Below are 19,021 nucleotides of genomic sequence, written 5' to 3'. Positions count from 1 at the left end.
CCAGATCTAGAAGATAATTTGGAATTCTAGCCAGAGACCCATCCCTTCCCATATTATCATTCCAACTCACTCAAGTACTGATGTTTCAGGACACAAATGAAGTTGTGCTAAAACACATATGCTCTTTACCTTGTTTACTTTTTTACAGGCATAGTATACAAAAACAAAATTGGAAGCAGAAGGCATGCAGGACTTCCTCTCCCAAATCTGTCATACTAAAAAAATCACAAAACAAGACAATATCCTGGACTGAGAGAACCATGCTGGACTTTTGAAAAAGCAGCCCTTTTCAGGTTTCTCTTGTCTCTTCAACTTGATAAAGCAAATAGAGAGTGCTCGAAAACGGCTCTCCCTGTGGTACACACATTATTAACAAATTACCATGCTGGCAACAGGCCAAGAAGCAAACAGTGACCTTGCAAACATCTGGAATTCAATACAAATAAACCTGCTCACTGAAGAGTGGCTTTACAATTTCCTTAGAAGAAACAGGGTTGCAAAGACATTGGACAGGAAAATCTGAGTTAACCACACTCTTCATAGTGTTAGTACAGAGAAGGAATCAGAGCCAGGACATTGATCTGCATACTGTAAAAGAAAAAAAATCAACACAGTACCGATGTGAGTAAATAACTTCACAGTACTGACCTTTTGTGAAACAATTCCATTTCAGAGTGACTGGAGTGGCAATCATATGATGTGTTTGCACAGGTTTGGCTGCAGCATTTTCACTACAGAACAAGAAAGAACTTAAAGGTGCTACACAGTATGTGAAGTTTTGGATTCCCACCCCCCACCCCCCCCATAATTTAGTTATATTTATAAAACGGCTTAATGGTTAACTTTAAGCGATCAAATATTTTTGAGTCTAATTAAAGTCATTTACTGACAGGAACCATTACAGTTTTCTTTTATTCTGATAACAACGCACTAGATGCTTTAAAAAAAAATTATATATATACACATTGTATTTTACCTTTGTAAAACAAAATATATACTTCCTAGTTCCATTAGATTTGTAGATATGTGAAAAACATTTTTAAGAACAATTCAGTAATGCCATTTGTATTTCTTTAAGATTACATGTCAAAGATCTTAGAAACACTCAGTGCAACTTGGGAGTGCACTCATATCCTACCTCAATACAAACCTGTGAACACAGAACCCTCAGGACATAAAAGCCTGATTATTTAAAAGGATATTCATCAGACTGCATTCCACTGTGTAACGACACCTTTCAGTCTGACACAGAAAAATTACTCCCTTTCTAATAGGTCACATTATCAACTGCAATTTATCTTTTGTTGTACAGTAACATTTACTCCCTCAAAGAAGGTACATGCACACAGCCCCCACTGTATTTTCTAAATATCAGTTTGAAATAAAATTTTCAAAAGGCTCTAATGGTTTAAGAGCCTACACTCTATTTGCAAAACTAACATAAGCATTTATTGACAAAAAACCCATGAAAATTCGGTGGGATATAGGTGATTTTGAAAACATTGCATGTTAGTAGTGGTTCACACCCTGACCACTAGCAAATCTACATGGAAGTGGCTTGATCTGAGTACTAAATATGTACCCAGAGGTAAAAAAAAAGGTTAAACACTGAAATACTTTGTTTTAAAGAGAAACCCCTTAAACATACTTACAAACTGTCAAACCTTCAAGGGCATTTTATTTGATATTTTATTATAATGAAAAATGACTGTAAACATCTCCCTTATTTCACATCAATTACAGAAAGGTGTTCTCAGAGTTCCCCTCATATTGAATTTGTTAATTCCAGGAGCTCATAAATTCAATATGTGGAGGATCTTCATGTTACAACATATCAGAACTGACATTCAGTTGCAAGAATATAAGCAAACAGCTTACTTCCCCAATCACAGCTGGGGAAAAAAAAAGTCCTTAAATAATGCAAAACATATTGCTTCACTCCAGAGTTTACAGTCCTTAAACGGAACTGGGTTTTCCTAAGGGTATGAAAGATTAAAAAACAAAAAAAAAAACCAACAAAACAAAACAAAAAAACCCACAAAAAACCAAACATCACCACATAAACCTCTGGATTTCATCACTATTTGGCCATTGGAATGTTCTGTTTAGAAAAAGATAAAAAGTTACAGCATTCACAACAATATAAAAAGACAACTCCAGAAGTTGTCTATATAGAGATGGAAATGGAATATTAAGCCTGTATATTAAGAATGGCAAAATAAAGTAACGAAATTCTAGCAATTTTTGAGGAACTGTGACTGCTAATAAACATGTAAAATACATTAAGATCCAGAAGATTGATTTTGATTTTAGCATATCAACAAAACTCCAGCCCGCAAATATGTAGACTGGAACTAGTACATATTTTACAACCTCGTGTCTTTGGAAGACTTTTCTCCAGACGTAAAATGTATAATGTCTGTTATCTGCTAGTAAATACTTATGAACATAGGTAAATTTCCAGATCAGGAATAAAGAGATGACAGCCATTAAACAGTAATGCACAGGGTGCTTTCTTAATGACAGAAAGAATTTCCTGATTTTAGTAGGTGTCAATAAATGAGGGAATGAAAAAAAGACAGTAAAGGACAGAAAATAGAACAGCTGAGGAAAGTGCAAACAGGCTTCGTGGCTACTTCTGTCACCAACAACTATTCCACCATTGATGAAGACAAAACCAAAGAAAACAGTTACTAATATGATGTATGGCCATGTTAAACCAGTAAGTGTAATTAAGTTTTTAGGTGATATGAGATATGCGATAAGAAACTGCAACAGTCTGATAAAATCTGAAAATGATCCTTTCCGGGAAGAAATCTTTTCATCTTTCTTTTTCTGTAACTCCGTCTTCCAGGCTTCATTTAGCTTCTCTGCAACAACGTTTCCAGCACAAAACACTGTCCACACAATATTTGTCTGACGAAACATGAAGCCACAAAATCCAAGGAGAGCTGAAGTTTTATGGTTACCATAAAGGCACATTAAATAGGCAAAGAGAGTAAAAAATACTGATCCTGGGTCCGTATAATAAAGGAACGTAAAGAAGTAAAGGGTGGGAAACATTGCAAGAGTTAATGCAGACAAGATTCTCAGGAAACCAGACACTGCCTAGAGAAGAAGCAGAAAAATGTGGTTAGCAATGTTCAATACAAAATAAATAAAAACTCAAAAAGTATCATTTTGAGAATTCCATTAAGACAATATAACATTTCTTATGTTCTTTGGCTGCATTCTGCACAAGCATGCATGCTATATTTTTGACAACCTCCGGCTACATTAATGCAGAGTGTCCGACTACACAATGTTAAAATGCAAACAAAAGTATGGAACATTATTACAGGCAAGTTAAAAATATGGCAATGAAAATACACCAACTTCTTCCATATGTCAGGTGTTCACATATTTGTGGAATTAAAATCATTGTGGGAGTATAATTGCTTCCGTACCTAGGATGAGAGCTGCACTAATGGGCAAAGAAAAAAAATAAATAAATGTTTTATAGCCCTGCAATCTCATCATCAGATTCTCTTTTATTTGTGAGACAGCAGAACACATCATTCTGTGCTTCTATTCTTGCCTCTTTTGAACACAGTCCACAGAGCAACCAGTTCCAATTTTCTAATCTTTGGTGCAGCTTTTACTCTTTAGTTTATCTACATTATAATTCATGAGTTAGAAAAAAAAACGTTAAAGACTGTAGGAAACAATGCAGTTAGTAACTCCTCCCAATTATCCCACCCACTACACGATACAATGCAATTCACAACATTAAAAAATATTGCATGATGTTTCTGAATGATGTAGCATGGGGTGAAACCTCCAGCCACCAGCTTACAGAAAAAAGGAACAGAGAAAATGCTGAATTCAAAGAAGTACCAACAATACAACTACATTTTCTAATGCTTAGACTATAGTCATGAAACCTTTTGTTTTCTTACATTTTTATTTCCACCTCCAAGCATAAAATTAAGTGTTCCAAAACTGGAAACAATTTATGGAATTCGACCCAATTCTGTATAGTCTTATCATGTGCTTAAACATGAAAATCCTCCTGTAAGAAAACACATCAGAAAAAATTTTCTTTATAGTAAAGGAATCCTTCCGTTATCAGGGAACAGGAAAATACGTTGTTATGGTTAAAAGTAAAAGTAAAGAAATTTACTAAACTGAAAGATTTTGAATAGGCCATTAACCACTGAAACAATTTACCGACCACAGTGGTGGATTCTCCACCGCTTTAAATATACAGTAGTCTTGCATCCAAGTTGAACAGTTAAGGACTGGATAGGTGGAGAGCTAGACAGGTCAAAACTGGCTGGATGGTTAACTTGTCCCACTCTACCCAAATGAAAGTAACAACCAGAGTATCACAGGGATCTATACTGGGACCTGTCCTGTTTAACATCTTCATCAATGACTTGAAGGCAGCGAGAGTACACACTCAAGACTGCAGGTGACACTACACTGCGGGAACCAGGCAATATGCTGAAGAGCAGAGCTGCCATCCAGAGTGACCTAGACAAACTGGAGGAATGGGGCAACAGAAATACTAAGAAATTCAACAGGACAAATGCAAATGCCTGCACCTGGAATGGAAGAATTCCCCACGTTGATACAGGCTGAACATGGGAGTAGATGAGGAGTTGCTGCTCTGTGGAAAAAAGGACCTGGGGATCTTGGCAGATGGCGAGGTGAACATGAGACAGCAGCATGCCCTGTGACTAAGAAACAGCAATGCCCCCCTGGGCTGTATTAACAGCACAGCAGCAGATCAAGGCAAGTTATTATCCCTGTTAACTCTATTTGTTAGGCTGCACCTAGAATAGCACGTCCAATTTTGTGCCCTGTGATACAAAAAAAAGCATTAGTCAACTGGAGCAATGGCAGAGGGCCACCAAGAGAGCTGGGGGCTGAAGCGCATGCCCTGAGAGGCTGAGGGAGCTGGCCTTGTTCCGTCTGGAAAATGGATGGCTTGAGGGGGCCAACCCCCAATAGGTGGCCCCAACCCTGACCAACCTGATCTGACATCCAGGCTGGCCTGGGTTGGAAGGTGGACCTCCTAAGGTCCCTTCCAGCCTGAACCATTCTCCAATTCTTTCCAGCTTGAATTACTCTCCAGTTCTAAATATTGACATCAAACCTGGTACATTTCCAAAGAACAAATTTTAGTTTAAACACTGCTCACAGGGCTTCACTCAGGATTCAGTGGTTGAAATTCTGTGGAGAGTGTTAAGCAATTCCAACAAAATGAGCATTCAGACCTTTGACAGTAAGTCTATATGCGTACTAATTTTCAATGGGACTAGTTATAGCTGTGAACAAGAGTGTTTTTAGATAATTGCACCCTGAGGAAAAAAAAAAAAAAAAGACATAAAAAAAATTTAGAGAAAAGGAATGCGACTCCTTGGACAAACTGGGAGTAGTACTTGCAGTTAAATAAAACTGCGGACAGATCACATATGTAGTGAAGTGAACATACACTGAGCCATCAAAATTGCTTGTACAAGCACATACAATTATTCTCCTTTTATCGTACCTTATTTCTCTGATGGATCTTGAACAGAAGTAAATACAGTAAATAGAAGTTCCCAGCACTGAAAAGGAGGTTAATAAACCTAAGCATCCCCGCAGAGCACACCACGCTTCCCGTCCACCCGAAGAGCCATGCCGCGGGCTTCACTACTCCCACTGAGACCAGGTACAAGCCCGGGAGCGTGGTGATCATGGGGTCCCACTGGAAAACGGAGAGAGAAACAAGGTTATGGAGGTCCTACCACACAAAAAAGGGACCAGCAGTGGGTTACAATACACCATCCCTATCCATGCCCCTTTTTGTTAGCTTGGATGTTTAGCGAATTTCTGGCCTTTGGCGGAAGATTTTGAACACTTTGCAATCTGCCCAGTGCACCCCTGAGCCACCAAGTAATGGAAAGCAGAAACCACTGCTTTCAGTGTACAAGGTGTTTTCAAAGAAAGCACTTTGTACAACAAGAACCACAAACCATAGAATCATTTAGGTTAGAAACGACTTTAAGATTATCAAGTCCAACTGCTAACCCAGGACTGCCAAGTCCAACACTAAACCATATTGCCAAGCACTGCATCTACACATTTTTTAAGCACCTCCAAGGATGGTGATTCCACCACCTCCCCGGGCAGCCTGTTCCAATACCTGACCACCCTTTCAGGGAAGAAATTTTTCCTAATATCCAACATAAACCTCCTGTGGCACAGCTTGAGGCAGTGTCCTCTTGTCCTGTTGCTTGTTATCTGGGAGAAGAGACCGACCCCCCCTGCCTACAGCCCCTGTCAGGGAGTTGCAGAGAGCAGTGAGGTCCCCCCTGAGCCTCCTCCTCTCCAGGCTGAACCACCCCAGCTCCCTCAGCTGCTCCTCACAGGGCTTGTGCCCCAGACCCTTCACCAGCCTTGCTGCCCCTCTCTGGACACACTCCAGTGCCTCAATGTCTGTCTTGCACTGAGGGGCCCAAAACTGAGTTATCTTTCCAAAGCGCCCAGGCCGTTCACAGAAATCGCCGACCCTGACCGGCAAACGCGAGCCGGGCCGGCTCCCGCGCAGCACCTGGAGGAAGCGGCCGTGGCAGTAGGCCTGCGCCTGGGGGACGTGGAAGGCCTCGTCCATGTAGGGCCCGCGCTGGCGGCGGTTGATGGCCGCGAAGAGCAGACACGAAAGCAGGAAGGCGCCGCTCATGGCGGCGGAGAAGCCGTAGGCCTCGGAGCGATCCATGCCGCCGCCGCGCCGGCCGGGAAGGGCCCGCCCTTCCGGGAAAGGCTGGGCGCAGGGAGGCGGGGCCTGGCAGCGCGGGGCCGCGGCGGAGGCGCTCGCCGAGCGGCGGCGGTGAGGGCCGGGGGGGGGCGCGGCGGCGGTGAGGGCCGGCCCGGGCCGGGCCGGGCGGGAGGAGCCAGGCGGCGGCGGTGGCTCCTGGCGGCGCGGAGGGGCGAGCGGCGCGGGCGGAGGGCCGGGCTGCCTGGGGCCGCCGTGTGCGGGTTCCCCCTCAGGAGGCGTTGAAATCCCCCTGTGCAGGGTCACCGCGGTCGTGCCTTGTGCGGGCGAGGGGCGGGTGCGCCTGTGTGAGCGCCGCTGCGGCGGAGGCCGCGGGCCCGGCGCGGCGCCATGGACCTCACGCACCGGCTGGAGCTGTTCCCGGGCTGCAGCGTGACCCTCCTCCTCTTCAACCACGTGAAAAACGCCGCTGCGCTGAGGAAAGGAGCCATGGACGGGTCCATTGAAGGCGCGTTAATAAACCCCGCCATGGTGAGCGAGTGCCTGTGCCGGCCGGTCTGCGGTGCTGCGGTACCGCGGCGGAGGCGGCGTGGAAATCCTCCGCTGAGGGACCCTGCGAAAAACGGGGCGCAGTCCCCTCACAGCAGCTGCCATACACCTGCTTCGCTTTCTCTGCACAAATGCCCCTGCTTCGACTGCATTACGGTGTCCACAAGGCGAGGGCTCCTTCCTCTATGCAAGGGAAGGAGCCTTGGCAAGGTTGGCCAGAACAACTGTCACCTTGATTGCCTTCACGCCCTACTTGGTGGAGCTGTTTGGAGCTTCCACCTGTAAAACGTAGTACTAATTGCTTAATGCTGTCCAAAATATACTATTTGGAGCCTTTGTTCTGGTTTAAACCCGTAACTAGTTTTTGAATGTAGTCTTATTTTGTTAGAATCAGCAAAGCGGTAATGCAGGAAGAGGGGGGAAAATAATCTGATCAGACAGAGGATTCATTAAAATGATTCTTTTTTCAAAGATTTCAGTAACCTGATTGAGAGAGTGTAATCTTTATGTCACGTTTTACCCCATGCAGGAAATAATCACATTGACTTTGGAAGAGCAAGAATTGCTAGAATAGCTAGCAGAATACTGTTTTGCTCACTTCTACGATTGCAGACTTGGGCTATCAAAATTATGGGGTCACAATTTTTTCAGAGTTCAAAATAGTATGTTAAATTTCCATTTAACTTACTTTGTTGTGTTTTACAGGTTGTAGATCCTTTTCAAGTTCTTGTGGCGGCCAACAAAGCAGTTCATCTATACAAGATAGGTAAAATGAAGACCAGAACTCTCTATGCAGAAATTATTTTCAGCCTTTCACCAAACAACAATGTAAGATTTACTGATTAAATGTCTTTTTTTGCCAGAGAAGCTTATTAACATCCATGCAGCCAAACTAAATACATGCATTCACTTTACGTGGCTACTAACAGAAGCTACTGTTAGTTTAATAGCACTAACATGCGGTTCTCTCTTGTAGCTTGTCAGAATTCCATTAATGTAGAACATGTGTCAGTTTATACTCCTGCTTTATTTTGATCCAGTAACTGAAAAGGTTGCTTATATGTAGTGAGAAAGTGTTTTGTAATATTCTGATGTTTTCCATCTTTTATTAGATTTCAGATGCATTTAAAAAGTTTGGCATTTCAGACAGTGACACAGCAGTACTCATTGTTCTGGTTGTGGACAGAGAAAAACCTGTAAATCTGGAAGATATTGCATCTCAGGTAGAAGGCCAACAGGTTTCTCTAGATGAACTCCCCCAGCTAACAGACACTGCCAAAGTTAAAAAGGTATGTAGCCAAAAGAAATGACTGGCGTAGAGAAAACAGATAGTTTATTTAGTTGTCTGATGAAATATCAATGGACATAAGAAACTTAGGGTCTGTATTTCTTTAACACAACCGGAAACTTGTTTTAAGTGAACCTTGATTATTTCTTTCTTAAATATTTTTTTTTACTTGAAAAAAGTTCTAGTTGCCACACCCTGACATCACAAATTTTAAGTCTTCAAATTCTTAACATTGTCAGGAAGTCAGAACATCAAAATAAATTCCAGATTGCTGCCTGCCATTCAGGCACTTCTGCTTCCTGTTTTCTCAAGCGAATATCAATTTAATTAAAAATAACATTTTTAGTCCTGAACAGTTTCATAATCTTAAGCACAGAAATAGTCCCAGCATGGGTGGCTAAAATAAAAATGTGTTGATTAGCTGCTAGGAGTGTGTTAGGGAATGTGTGCTTTTAATAGATTACCATATGCTAGTTAGGTATCTTGAAGCATATGTGTTTCACTTGATAAAGTTCAAGTAACTTCAGTCATCTTGATCATGTCCTTCAAAGTAATGATGGGAGACAATCAAATTGGACAAATCATAGCATATTACATGTGGAGCTAAAAAGGCTGCTTTCATTCAATTTCTTAGCTTTCCTTTATGTCTTGCAGTTTCAGAACTTGCTTCGTTCCTTAGTCCCAATTTTCTCTTGCAGTCATGCCAAGACAGGAATTTCCAATTTAAAAAGTGGGGGAGAGGGGGAAATCTTTTCTTGTGTACACGATTTTGGAAGATACGTGATCACTTTTTTCTTCCTTATATAGCTTTTATTTTTTTCTTGTTCTTTTTTTCTGCAGATGTACAAAATTACTCCACAAGAAGAAAAAATTGGCACCTTATTGGATAGTATTGTTTGCAGAATGTCAACTAAAGATGTTTTATGAAAATGTGGAAATAAATTCTTTTAAAGGAAAAAGAGGGCTTTTTAAGATGTAAAAACACTTCATTGCAGTTCGTCTTGTGTTTCAGAGAAAGTGGTACTGAGTAGTTTGATGACATCTGAGCTTTAACCATAAATGAGCAGGCTTTGATACGGGGGCAATCTGAGCAGTGTTCTAAGCACAAGAGAGCAACTCTGCTGTGCAAAGCAGAATTTGCCATTGGAATTTCTGTCCAATTTCTTAACAAGAACTTTTGCCAGTACCTTAAGTTGACCATAAACAGAAGGCTTGGAAATGTGTACTTATGTTGCTCCTGCATCCGATGTCTTGCTAGTCCCAGATAGGATTCAAACATTGTAAGTCATTTTTACTAACCTTGCCTTGATTTGTTTTGTTTGGCACCCCTGATGAATACTACTGACGATACTACTGCCGAAAAAGGTGTCTCTGTGGCATGAAGTATTGCTGATGGACTACAAAAAGGAAAGTTTCCATAAACTATCAGCAGTGCCTCCCTCTTCCTGCCAATGGGATAGTCACTGCCCACCCTTTGGGAACTGGGAGGGGCGGGAGGGTCACCATGACAGCCAGGTGCAGGCAGAGTGGAGCTGGGACGTGTAGAACAATGAACAAGGTCAGCGTGTATGAGACGATGCTCTGGTGGTGGTAGCACCTGACAGTCCGATATCATCAGTACAGTGTACTGCTGGGGTACTGGTGTTTTGTTGTGGTGCTTCAGTATTGGCATTAAGGGATAATGAGAAGTGCTTTTACTTTGTAACACTGAGTTATGCATGATGATGTTGACTTCCTAGGACCGTGTTCCAGGTACAAAATTCACAGAGAAATTTGCACCATAGATCTGTTCGCTTAAATTGTTGATAAAGCTTACATAGCATTCTGAAAGGATCATTGCAGTCGTTAAAGCAGTGTCAGGAAAGGCCATCAAAGGGAACTAAAAAGAATATTGATTTCTAATAGTCACCAGGTCCAACAGCCCTGCGTGAGTATCATTTAATCACATGCAGGCATCTTGTTTAAGAAAAATTACTGTCCTAATTAGGTAGAAATCCATACTGATTGTTACTGTTATGCGGTATTGTTTTTCTGGTACTTGTGTAAAACTGTGTATCTGTGCCCATTTTTGGTGGTTTTTTCCCTAATGTTCTCTGAGCTATTACGATTTGTGTACTTAAAAGATATTTGGAAGAGTACGCCCCAGATTCTTACACATAGTGTTTGGGAACACAAAATAGATTTTGGGGGAGAGGCAAGTCTGAGTTAGAGTTGAAATGTTCTCCGCTACAGCAAACAGACCAGCAAACTGATACATAGACCTAGTATTGTCTGTGTTTCTGTGTTTAATATGGAAATCCCTAGCTTTTGTTTTGCATTTTGATTTTGGTTGTATTTTCCCTTGATTAAAACACAGTAGTACAAATACCGTCCTTTCCCTTCATTAAAGCATAGTAGTACAAATACCGTCCTTTTCTAACCAACCAAATCAATGGCAAAATACTTGCCAAGTACCAAAGGCATTTACAAGGTTTATCAAAAGAAATTGTTCAGGAGAAATGGCTGTGCTGATTTCTTGTTTTAAAGGTGGTTTTACAGAATGTATCATCCTCTCCGAAGGGAAACATGAAGCAGTAGTAAAAAATGGAGCTTGGAAGGGCGTGAGCCTTTTGAAATATAATGTGTAACATCAACATGTGAGAATGACCATGGAAAATAAAAGACTTGCTTTCCTTTTCTGATAGTCCATTCGGTACATGGAGAATATCATCAGATTTGTTGGCTGAACTGCTGACGTTAGTTTTGGTAGCTTAAAATAACAGCAGACGGGTATGCTTAAACCACAGCCTTTTTTGAACATGAGTAAAACATCAGTCTGTTCTGTTTAATATAGGAGAATAATAAAAAGATCACTGTGTAACAATTGGTACAGAAGTTACAAACAGAAATAGTCTGTTTCATCAGTGTAGAGACAGTAAATAGTTTGTTACTGTTGACAGGAGTTAAATTATGAAATTGTGATTTACTGTGCCACCCAAATGAGCTGTTTTCATGGGTACTGTTACTGGAAATTGTTTCGGGAGCTGAAGCCTCCATAGTATCATTCAGTCAGGCAGATGATTTGGGTCTGTTGACAGTGAAGACTATGCCATTGCCCTGCCAGACCACAGTTTTCCCATAGTCCTAGTTGCATCATCTTAAGTTAAACAAATTATTTACAAAAAAATGGTAATAAATGTAGATTTTTTTGACCCTCCAAAGTTATGCTTGTCTTTCTGAACACATTAAAAAATAGTAAATGTGGACCTACAAGGTTACTGTTAAATCAACCACCATTGTTTCCCAGCAAAGCAAAAGTTTAGGGCAAAAAGACAGGTTTTTCAATAAATTTGTTCTGCTGCTGTCTCCTCTGAGCTTTCATACCTCATCTCCTCTATCACAAGGTGGAAGAGCGGAAGCTGAAGCATTTTCAATACCTTATTTGGATCTCCAGTGCTTCAGAGGCTTGATTATACCTGCAGGATTTATAAATTTAACAACCAAGTCCAAAAGTATGATGTGTGGTCAGTTGTTCTAGCTCTTTTTTGGTTGTTGGGTTTTTTTTTATTTTTAGATGGGGTCATATATTTGGGGGTTTTTTGCCTGTGATGCCTTTTTAACATTGTGTATATGACAAAAATTGAGCAAAACCAGCAGCCTGTGCTTCTGAAAGCCAATGACAAAAACCTCGTCCACCACAGAACTCGCTCTCCTGCTTGAATAGTTTGCAGTACATTAGTTTCTTATGAAAAAAGCCACAAACAAACAAACAAAAAAAACACTCCAAAAAAAAAAGAGACCAGGTCAGCAAGGAAGAGACTGTACAAAGCTATCTTTTACAATGGACTTTGTAATATGGAGTAAAGCCAGCAGGCTGTTGCTGTTTGAGTCAAAGACAGTCTGCAAGCTTTCAGCTCAGGTAGTTCTGATGCATGTCCAAACTGCTGGCCTGTCCATCACAGAACAGGTATCCCTCTGGGCGTGCCGCAGGAATGGGGAAATGTACTCAAGGAAAACTTGCCCACCCTGTCATGACGGAGGCAGTCATCCTTCCCTCGGGGTGGACATCCAGTAGCACACCAGGATTTGCCAGCAGCCCTCAACTGCGGGCTGGTGCGTGTCTCCCGGTTGGGGGAGTATATGTTTGGCACATGGCAAATCTCTACGGTGATGTGAAAGGGACAGTCAGAGGTTCTGCAGGGAAAAAGAGAAGCAGAGGGTAGGCTGCCTGGCATCAGGATGAGTCCTGAGTGCTCTGCTGCCACATCTGCAGGCCACCATGACGAAGGTGGCAGCAGAAGCGATGCAAGTTCACTGATCTGGCAGCTCAATTTATGAGCTGTAGCCTGTGCATCTCTGAGCTGTGTGTTTAGTATTAGTGAAATATGTGTTTCTAAAAGCTATGTACGTTAGAACAAGAGCCAGTCCGATCTACAAAATCTTAAGCAAAGGCAAAGTCCACGTTAGCACCTGTTGCAGGAGTGAATTCCCCTCACTGTTAAGTGTGCCTCCCTCCCCAGCTCTGTTCACTGGCTTCCTTCCTTCTGTCATCCTGAGATGCTTTTACCTGTCTGCTTTTACTTCCAAAGCCCTTCACAGTTCACATTGGTCTCCTATAGCCTCAGCTTACCCTTTTGCCTTGTGTTTTCAGAGCAGCATCTGCAGGCCTCCTTCTGTGCCTACTTCAGCTAGGGCAATCTCCCTTTACCCTTTTCAAAATGAGTGATTATTCAGTACCGCTCTTTGATCCATTGTCAAAATTCCCTCTCTCCTGCAAAAGCTTTGATGACTGTAAGTTTCCAGCATGCTGAGGACATTGCCTATCATGCAGCCCCAATTGCCTGGGGTTTTTCGTACTACTGTCAGAATGTCTAAATCCCTTTCTCTTGTTGTGCACTTCAATGATACGTTACAAGGGAGGGACCATCCTTTTGCTTTCACTTGCAGTATTAGTTCATGCTATATGGTTTATGACTGGGGTCCCTACCTCCTATGACAACGTATTTAATGTGCTAATCATCCATTTTTTAATTATTATTCCTTTGTATGCTGTTCTTCAGAGAGCATCATCAAAGCTTTGCTCCCATGTTAAAGCATGACGAGGAGGTATCTTAGCAAGGGTGTGTGCCCAAGTCAGGTAACACTGGCAGAGTGCTGCACAGATACCGGAACGCTGATTCCAGCACCCACACCTGCCCATGGAGAGCTGACACAGGCATCTCTGGTGCTACCCTGTGCTTTGTAAACACTCCTTGAGGTATGCCACGTAGGTCTTTCCAGAAACATTTCCGTTTATGTAGCCCTCCTGATTATGGATGGATACCAAAATGGGGTACACGACACTTACAAGGATTGTGTTGCCCACAGGTACTTTGTAACTACAAACATATATCTGTCTGTTCCTAAGTGTTCAAAATGTCTTGCAGCTCTTCTCTGTTGGACATTGGGTTTTAGTTTAGGCAATGATGAAATTTGGGTTTAAGCTGAGTTTAAGCTCCAAAGGCTTGGACGACTCTTCCCAATGGCCACTGCCCCTCAAGAGTTGCCAGTCCATTAACCCAAGCTCATCAGGAGTAGACAACCATATAATTAACAAAGAGTTTAACAGAGACTGCCAACTGGCAGTATTTCCAGCAAGTTTGCAGGTTTTCTGATTGGAGTTACTTCCCTGAAAAAGTGAGAGTATGGAATGTCGCCCATCAAGGTTGGGCTGGTGTATGTAGAGGTTGTTACTGCCATGAGGTATTAATGAATTACGGAAAAGCAAGCAGCACTTGAGGATGAATTAAATATATTGGTACAAGATTGAAGACTGAGCCAGGTGGTTCTGCAACAAAGGATGCTTACAAATACAGTTTATTTCATGGTTTTATTCCTGAGTTTATAAAAGCATTACTGTAAGTTAAAAATACACAGATGCCAGTCCCACATAAACTCTCTTCAGCAACAGAGATGAGAATTTGACTTGTTCGGAGGTCTTCCTTTGCCTGAGGGACAGCTGCTTTTATTGACTTTCTTCTTCCTATGTTGTTGTGACATGGCAGATTATTTGCCTGCTTACAGTGTGTGTTTTACCACGGACAGGTGATCTTAGCAGAGGTAGAGACTGGACAACTTCAGTTCAAAAATGGAAAGCTGGGGTGGATATACAAAACACTGACCAATAAAAACATAAGTTGAACTCTTCTTACTAGCATATTGTGCTTAAAGTTTCATATACATGCGAAGGGTAATCTAAACACGTGTACAGTGCAAACAGGTATATTCATGTTCTGTACATTCCCTATTAAATTACTTCACAGATTCAGTTCCACAAGTAGCAATAGTTTAAGCAGTTAAGGACACTGCAATATGCTGAGACCATTATTTTTTTTACCTCCTGAGTATAGATAATCGACACAAATATTCCTTTAAATATTTGACAAAGAAAGCACGTTGCTGCTAGAAGGACGAATCCTTTCTTGACCAGGCTCCCCAAATTGCCGTTAGAAGGATCATGACAATCACTGTGTAAAGGGTATGGACTGTAGCAAGATCATCTCCGTGCTGGTGCTTGAACGCAGAGGTGCTGTGCCAGTTCTCACTTTTGTTCCCATGGGTTTTCTGTCTGTGAGCACGGAGAGAATGTATCCTGCCATAACAACAAGCAAGATCAAGATTAAAATTTATTCTTTTTTATTAACATTTCAATAGTGTTTATAATGAAGTCCTGAGTGTGCCTTGTACCATTGACTAGATTTGGGAAAAAGCTCTTCAAACTGGATGGGGCTAATCAAGTAATTTCCATAATTGGAAATGCAAAACATCTACCAGCCATTTGGTATTTCTCTCCCACTGACAGGCAGAGAGACTGGGTATGGGCTTGTTAGAGGACGCACAGTGCTCTTACTCTTCACTGTTGATACAGATCAGTTGTATGAGAAAAAACATACCCTTTCATTTCACATATTATGAAAGTGGCAGGGTTTTAAAAAAATTAGTAGTTTCCAAAGCTTTAATCCATGGGAATAAGCACAGTATATGCTATATGAACTTCGCATCCTGCTCCGATAATGTGTTTATATCTCTGCTCTTCAGAGGGGACTTCCCTCGGCATTCTGTGTCAAGGTGAAATTCATTATCCAAAGATAACAATCAGGAGTAACTACACAAAGTGTATCTGCAGAATTCTCTGGAGTAACATTTTACATTGCTTTGCCACCTTTCCCAAATGGTTTGAGAGTAGAAGTGTAAGCCTGTGGTAACTGACCTCCAGTTACTGTTAGCTCCACTGAAAATTGCCTCCTAAGCCCCACTGGGCCTGCTGCTTTTTTTTTTGAAGAGAAAAAATTGTTGAATGTCCACATTTTCATCTGGACTGGAATGCCAAAAGGAAATCAATCAGCTTGTGATTTTCATGTAGCTTAGGAAAAGGTCTGAGAAGTATTAGATGTATTACAGCCTGGTTCATACATATTCCTGCTGTTATTATCACAGAAGAGTAAGAGTTACCAAAAATGTTACCACAGATACAGCTTAGAAGTAAAGAGCTTTTAAACACAAATTATATTTATATACTTATGAACATTTGGAATAGAGCTGTCAAAACCAATTCATTAAAAATGAAAGACTACGAAGTGCACTCTGCAAAAGGGAATTAATAAAACACAAGTTCTGCAGCTGAGATTTTACAGAAAGTAGTTGCAGAATTACAAATACACATTTAACATTCGTATCAGGACAAGGGCTACCTTCTATCTAGTGTAACTGCAAATCAAGTAACGCAGTTCATGGTCATCTGGCAGCACCATGTGAAGACCATGACAGGAATATTCTGTCAGTAGTTTCCTTTCCTGTTGCTACCTGAGGGGAATGCAGTATGTGCAGCTTACCTCCTGGAAGCATTCATGGTGTTTTGGTGATTGGGTTCCCAATGCGTCAAATTTCTTCTTGCAGAGAGGAAAAACTCCTTTTTTATCCTCGTTTCTGTGCACAAAAGAGGAAAATCTTCACTCAGTACCAACAAAAATCATCTTTCTTCCAAGCCCACCAACTTGACCAACGCTATCTGGCAGCACTTGATATGTGTCAATCAAAGTTCTCAAATTACTGGTTTTCTAAAGCTGATTTTGACGTAGTTCTTCAAGAAATTCCCTGGAGCAGCTCACAAGGCAAGTAATGAGTAATCCCAATGACTGGCTTCTTTTAGATGCTGGGATCCCTTCTTATAAACAGTAGCTCACTGCTAAAGCGTTGCCAAATTCATAGCAACACAAGTAATGCACAGATGGAGGGTGCTAGTGATGAAAAATGCAGGATGAGCTGTAACTCAGAACTACTTTCTATTAGATCACAGGCTATTTTGGCATAAAACTTAGTTCCTTTCTACAATTGAAATTCGTTTAACTTGCCTGGAGTGAAATTTCAAGCCACCATCACTTAAACGAGCTCTAATGTTCCAACATTTCTATGAAAAAGTAGATGACTTCTGCAATAATATGTTGAATTTTATAACATAAATCATATTCAATAAGCAGTATATCAGCACAAAAGAAAGCATTTGGACATTTAGGGTTAGTAAGAAAGTCACATCTATCCTATTCTTCCCTGACCATCTGGAGCCATTAATTAACAAGAGGTTGTGCCAATGCAGAAGTTCTCTCACAAGTTGGGCATTGCATGATTAGCTGGGTTAATGGTGGTTTTAGTATAATAATTTCAATGGTCCAGTAACTATTTGTAGGGCTCGTAAATAAACATATTTGTAGTTTAGAAAAACAGGCCAAAGCCCTTCTTTCCCAAAACAAAAACATACTTGCATCATCTTTAAACTGTCAAAAAACCTAACCCCAAACCCAACATTATTTCTCATTTAATTGTTACTTTAAAGTTATTGTCACATATAATTGCTGTTAAGATAAACCTGAACTTGTAGTCCTGGTGCATTTTGCCTTTTCTTCACATACCATTATGTTTTTATATAAATACATTTGGTTCCTTTAGTTTAGTAAAACAATTAGCAATTTCCAAATGTGCCTTGGGATATCACTTACACTCCGGAAAATTAAGACTGAAGACTAAGCTTGTTTACTTATACTCTCAGCAGTCTTTTAATTTCATCAACATCATGACTGTTTTACAGAAACTGATTTGAGTCTCCATTTCCATTAAGCAAACTGGTTCTAAGTCTAGTACGTCAGTATGCATTTCAGTAGAACTGCACTTGCTGTTTACTTCTAATGGCTAAGTAAAACTGTGTCAATGAAATCAGTGGAGCTACTGAGGACGTGATACCATTCTTCATTATTAGTAATATATTAAATATAGAAAAATAGAAATATTACAATGACCTGGAGGAAGAAATTTGGACATCAGTAAAGAATTACTGACTTGAATCACTTCTAGCTTTTTCAGACCTAATCCTTAGAATATAGGCAGCTACAACTTTTGGATTCTGTTTTCTTAAATAACATCTACAGAGTGGTAGGTGGTGCAATAAAAGCTGTCCAGTGTCTTTTTCCTGTATTTTTTTAGTTTTCTTTATACAGCTCTTCTGTTTCAGTCCTAGGATCTGTAGCACTTACGGCCTGTTTGCTCCTTTCCCCATTAGTTTCATCTTGTTTTTCTGTTTCTTACAGACACTTTTACTTTTTGACTGAACTAAGCAAAAGGAGGTATGTGCAAGCCTGATCTCAAAAGTATGAGATTGTAGATTTTTGGTCATATAATACACTCTTGAGATCTCCCAACTTTTATTCTTCTAGCATTATTTTCTTTGTGGAATATGATCCTTTATCATGCACATGGACCCTTGCTCATCTTACTGAAAAAAAATTGCTGTTGAGCTATTAGTGGGACATTCTATAGGATAAAGCCATGCTAGAAAAGAGCAGTAAAAGTATAGAATTGAAATTTTTACATCAGTAATAGTAATTGAAGGATCCATGAGAAAAACACAGAAGAGAACAGCTTTAAAATCCTGAGATAAAAAGCTGGAAGATAGACACCCTGTAACAATGACAGTTGGCCTGTTTTTCCAGCAATGAAGTCTGACGCTTCCCCACTGGACTGACCACTTCCAGCCAGGAGGGACACCTGGGGTGATGGTGAGGGAGGAAAGGTGGGAGGTGAGCATGTTAATATTCAGCCTAGTAGCCTATTTGTCCCAGCCATTTACTGTGCATATTAGCCAATAAATGGGATACCTGCTATATACTCAAGTTGCATATATACTGCTTGCATAGCCCCATGACAGGTACCATAATATGTGGCCAAGTAGAGAAAGGGTTACAAAATATTTTGTCTATACGAAAATAGACAGGTCATTTTTAACGATTCTTATCCAGTGGCTAAATTCCAATCCAGTGATTGTTAAATCATCCCAAAATACCCACAATACATCACTCAACTGCAGTTTCTAAGGCCACGCATCAATTAAATGGAAACCTAAGCACTGCCCAGCATTAAATGTCAGAAGAAACGTA

At 40.8% G+C, this 19,021-nt stretch overlaps 2 protein-coding genes across 3 annotated transcripts; one reads left to right on the top strand and one right to left on the bottom strand.

Annotated features, from left to right (window-relative positions):
* Window positions 1-1,426: 1,426 nt before the first annotated feature.
* On the bottom strand, window positions 1,427-6,802 carry ALG10 (ALG10 alpha-1,2-glucosyltransferase). Of its 2 annotated transcripts, XM_055711839.1 has the most exons (4): window positions 6,581-6,802; window positions 5,537-5,734; window positions 3,939-4,051; window positions 3,006-3,108 (listed from the first exon to the last, which is right to left on the bottom strand). In XM_055711839.1, the coding sequence occupies exons 1-3, from the start codon at window positions 6,743-6,745 to the stop codon at window positions 4,034-4,036; spliced, it is 381 nt and encodes a 126-aa protein (XP_055567814.1). In that variant the 5' UTR covers window positions 6,746-6,802; the 3' UTR covers window positions 3,006-3,108; window positions 3,939-4,033. The 2 variants fall into 2 exon arrangements, with proteins under 2 accessions (XP_027671238.2, XP_055567814.1); XM_027815437.2 differs by lacking the exon at window positions 3,939-4,051 and having other exon boundaries at window positions 1,427-3,108; window positions 6,581-6,786.
* Window positions 6,745-9,563, top strand: TPRKB (TP53RK binding protein). Its single transcript, XM_055711840.1, has 5 exons — window positions 6,745-6,856; window positions 7,043-7,273; window positions 7,997-8,119; window positions 8,404-8,580; window positions 9,420-9,563. The coding sequence occupies exons 2-5, from the start codon at window positions 7,133-7,135 to the stop codon at window positions 9,504-9,506; spliced, it is 528 nt and encodes a 175-aa protein (XP_055567815.1). The 5' UTR covers window positions 6,745-6,856; window positions 7,043-7,132; the 3' UTR covers window positions 9,507-9,563.
* The last annotated feature ends 9,458 nt before the right edge of the window (window positions 9,564-19,021 follow it).

The sequence above is a fragment of the Falco cherrug genome, chromosome 5 (genome assembly GCF_023634085.1).
Source record: "Falco cherrug isolate bFalChe1 chromosome 5, bFalChe1.pri, whole genome shotgun sequence".
Lineage (NCBI taxonomy): Eukaryota > Metazoa > Chordata > Aves > Falconiformes > Falconidae > Falco > Falco cherrug.
Note: the sequence above shows the minus strand (reverse complement) of the source record. Positions and strands in the feature narration are given on the sequence as shown.

Bases quoted from the DNA above. Each gene is read 5' to 3' on its own strand.
- ALG10 (XM_027815437.2), bottom strand. From the start codon at position 6,745: ATGGATCGCTCCGAGGCCTACGGCTTCTCCGCCGCCATGAGCGGCGCC. The intron at 5,735-6,580 runs GTGCTGCGCGGG...TCCGTTTTCCAG, and splicing joins GCCACGGCCGCTTCCTCCAG to TGGGACCCCATGATCACCAC. The intron at 3,109-5,536 runs GTACGATAAAAG...CTTCTTCTCTAG, and splicing joins AGATCCATCAGAGAAATAAG to GCAGTGTCTGGTTTCCTGAG.
- TPRKB (XM_055711840.1), top strand. From the start codon at position 7,133: ATGGACCTCACGCACCGGCTGGAGCTGTTCCCGGGCTGCAGCGTGACC. The intron at 7,274-7,996 runs GTGAGCGAGTGC...TGTGTTTTACAG, and splicing joins CGTTAATAAACCCCGCCATG to GTTGTAGATCCTTTTCAAGT. The intron at 8,581-9,419 runs GTATGTAGCCAA...TTTTTTCTGCAG, and splicing joins ACACTGCCAAAGTTAAAAAG to ATGTACAAAATTACTCCACA.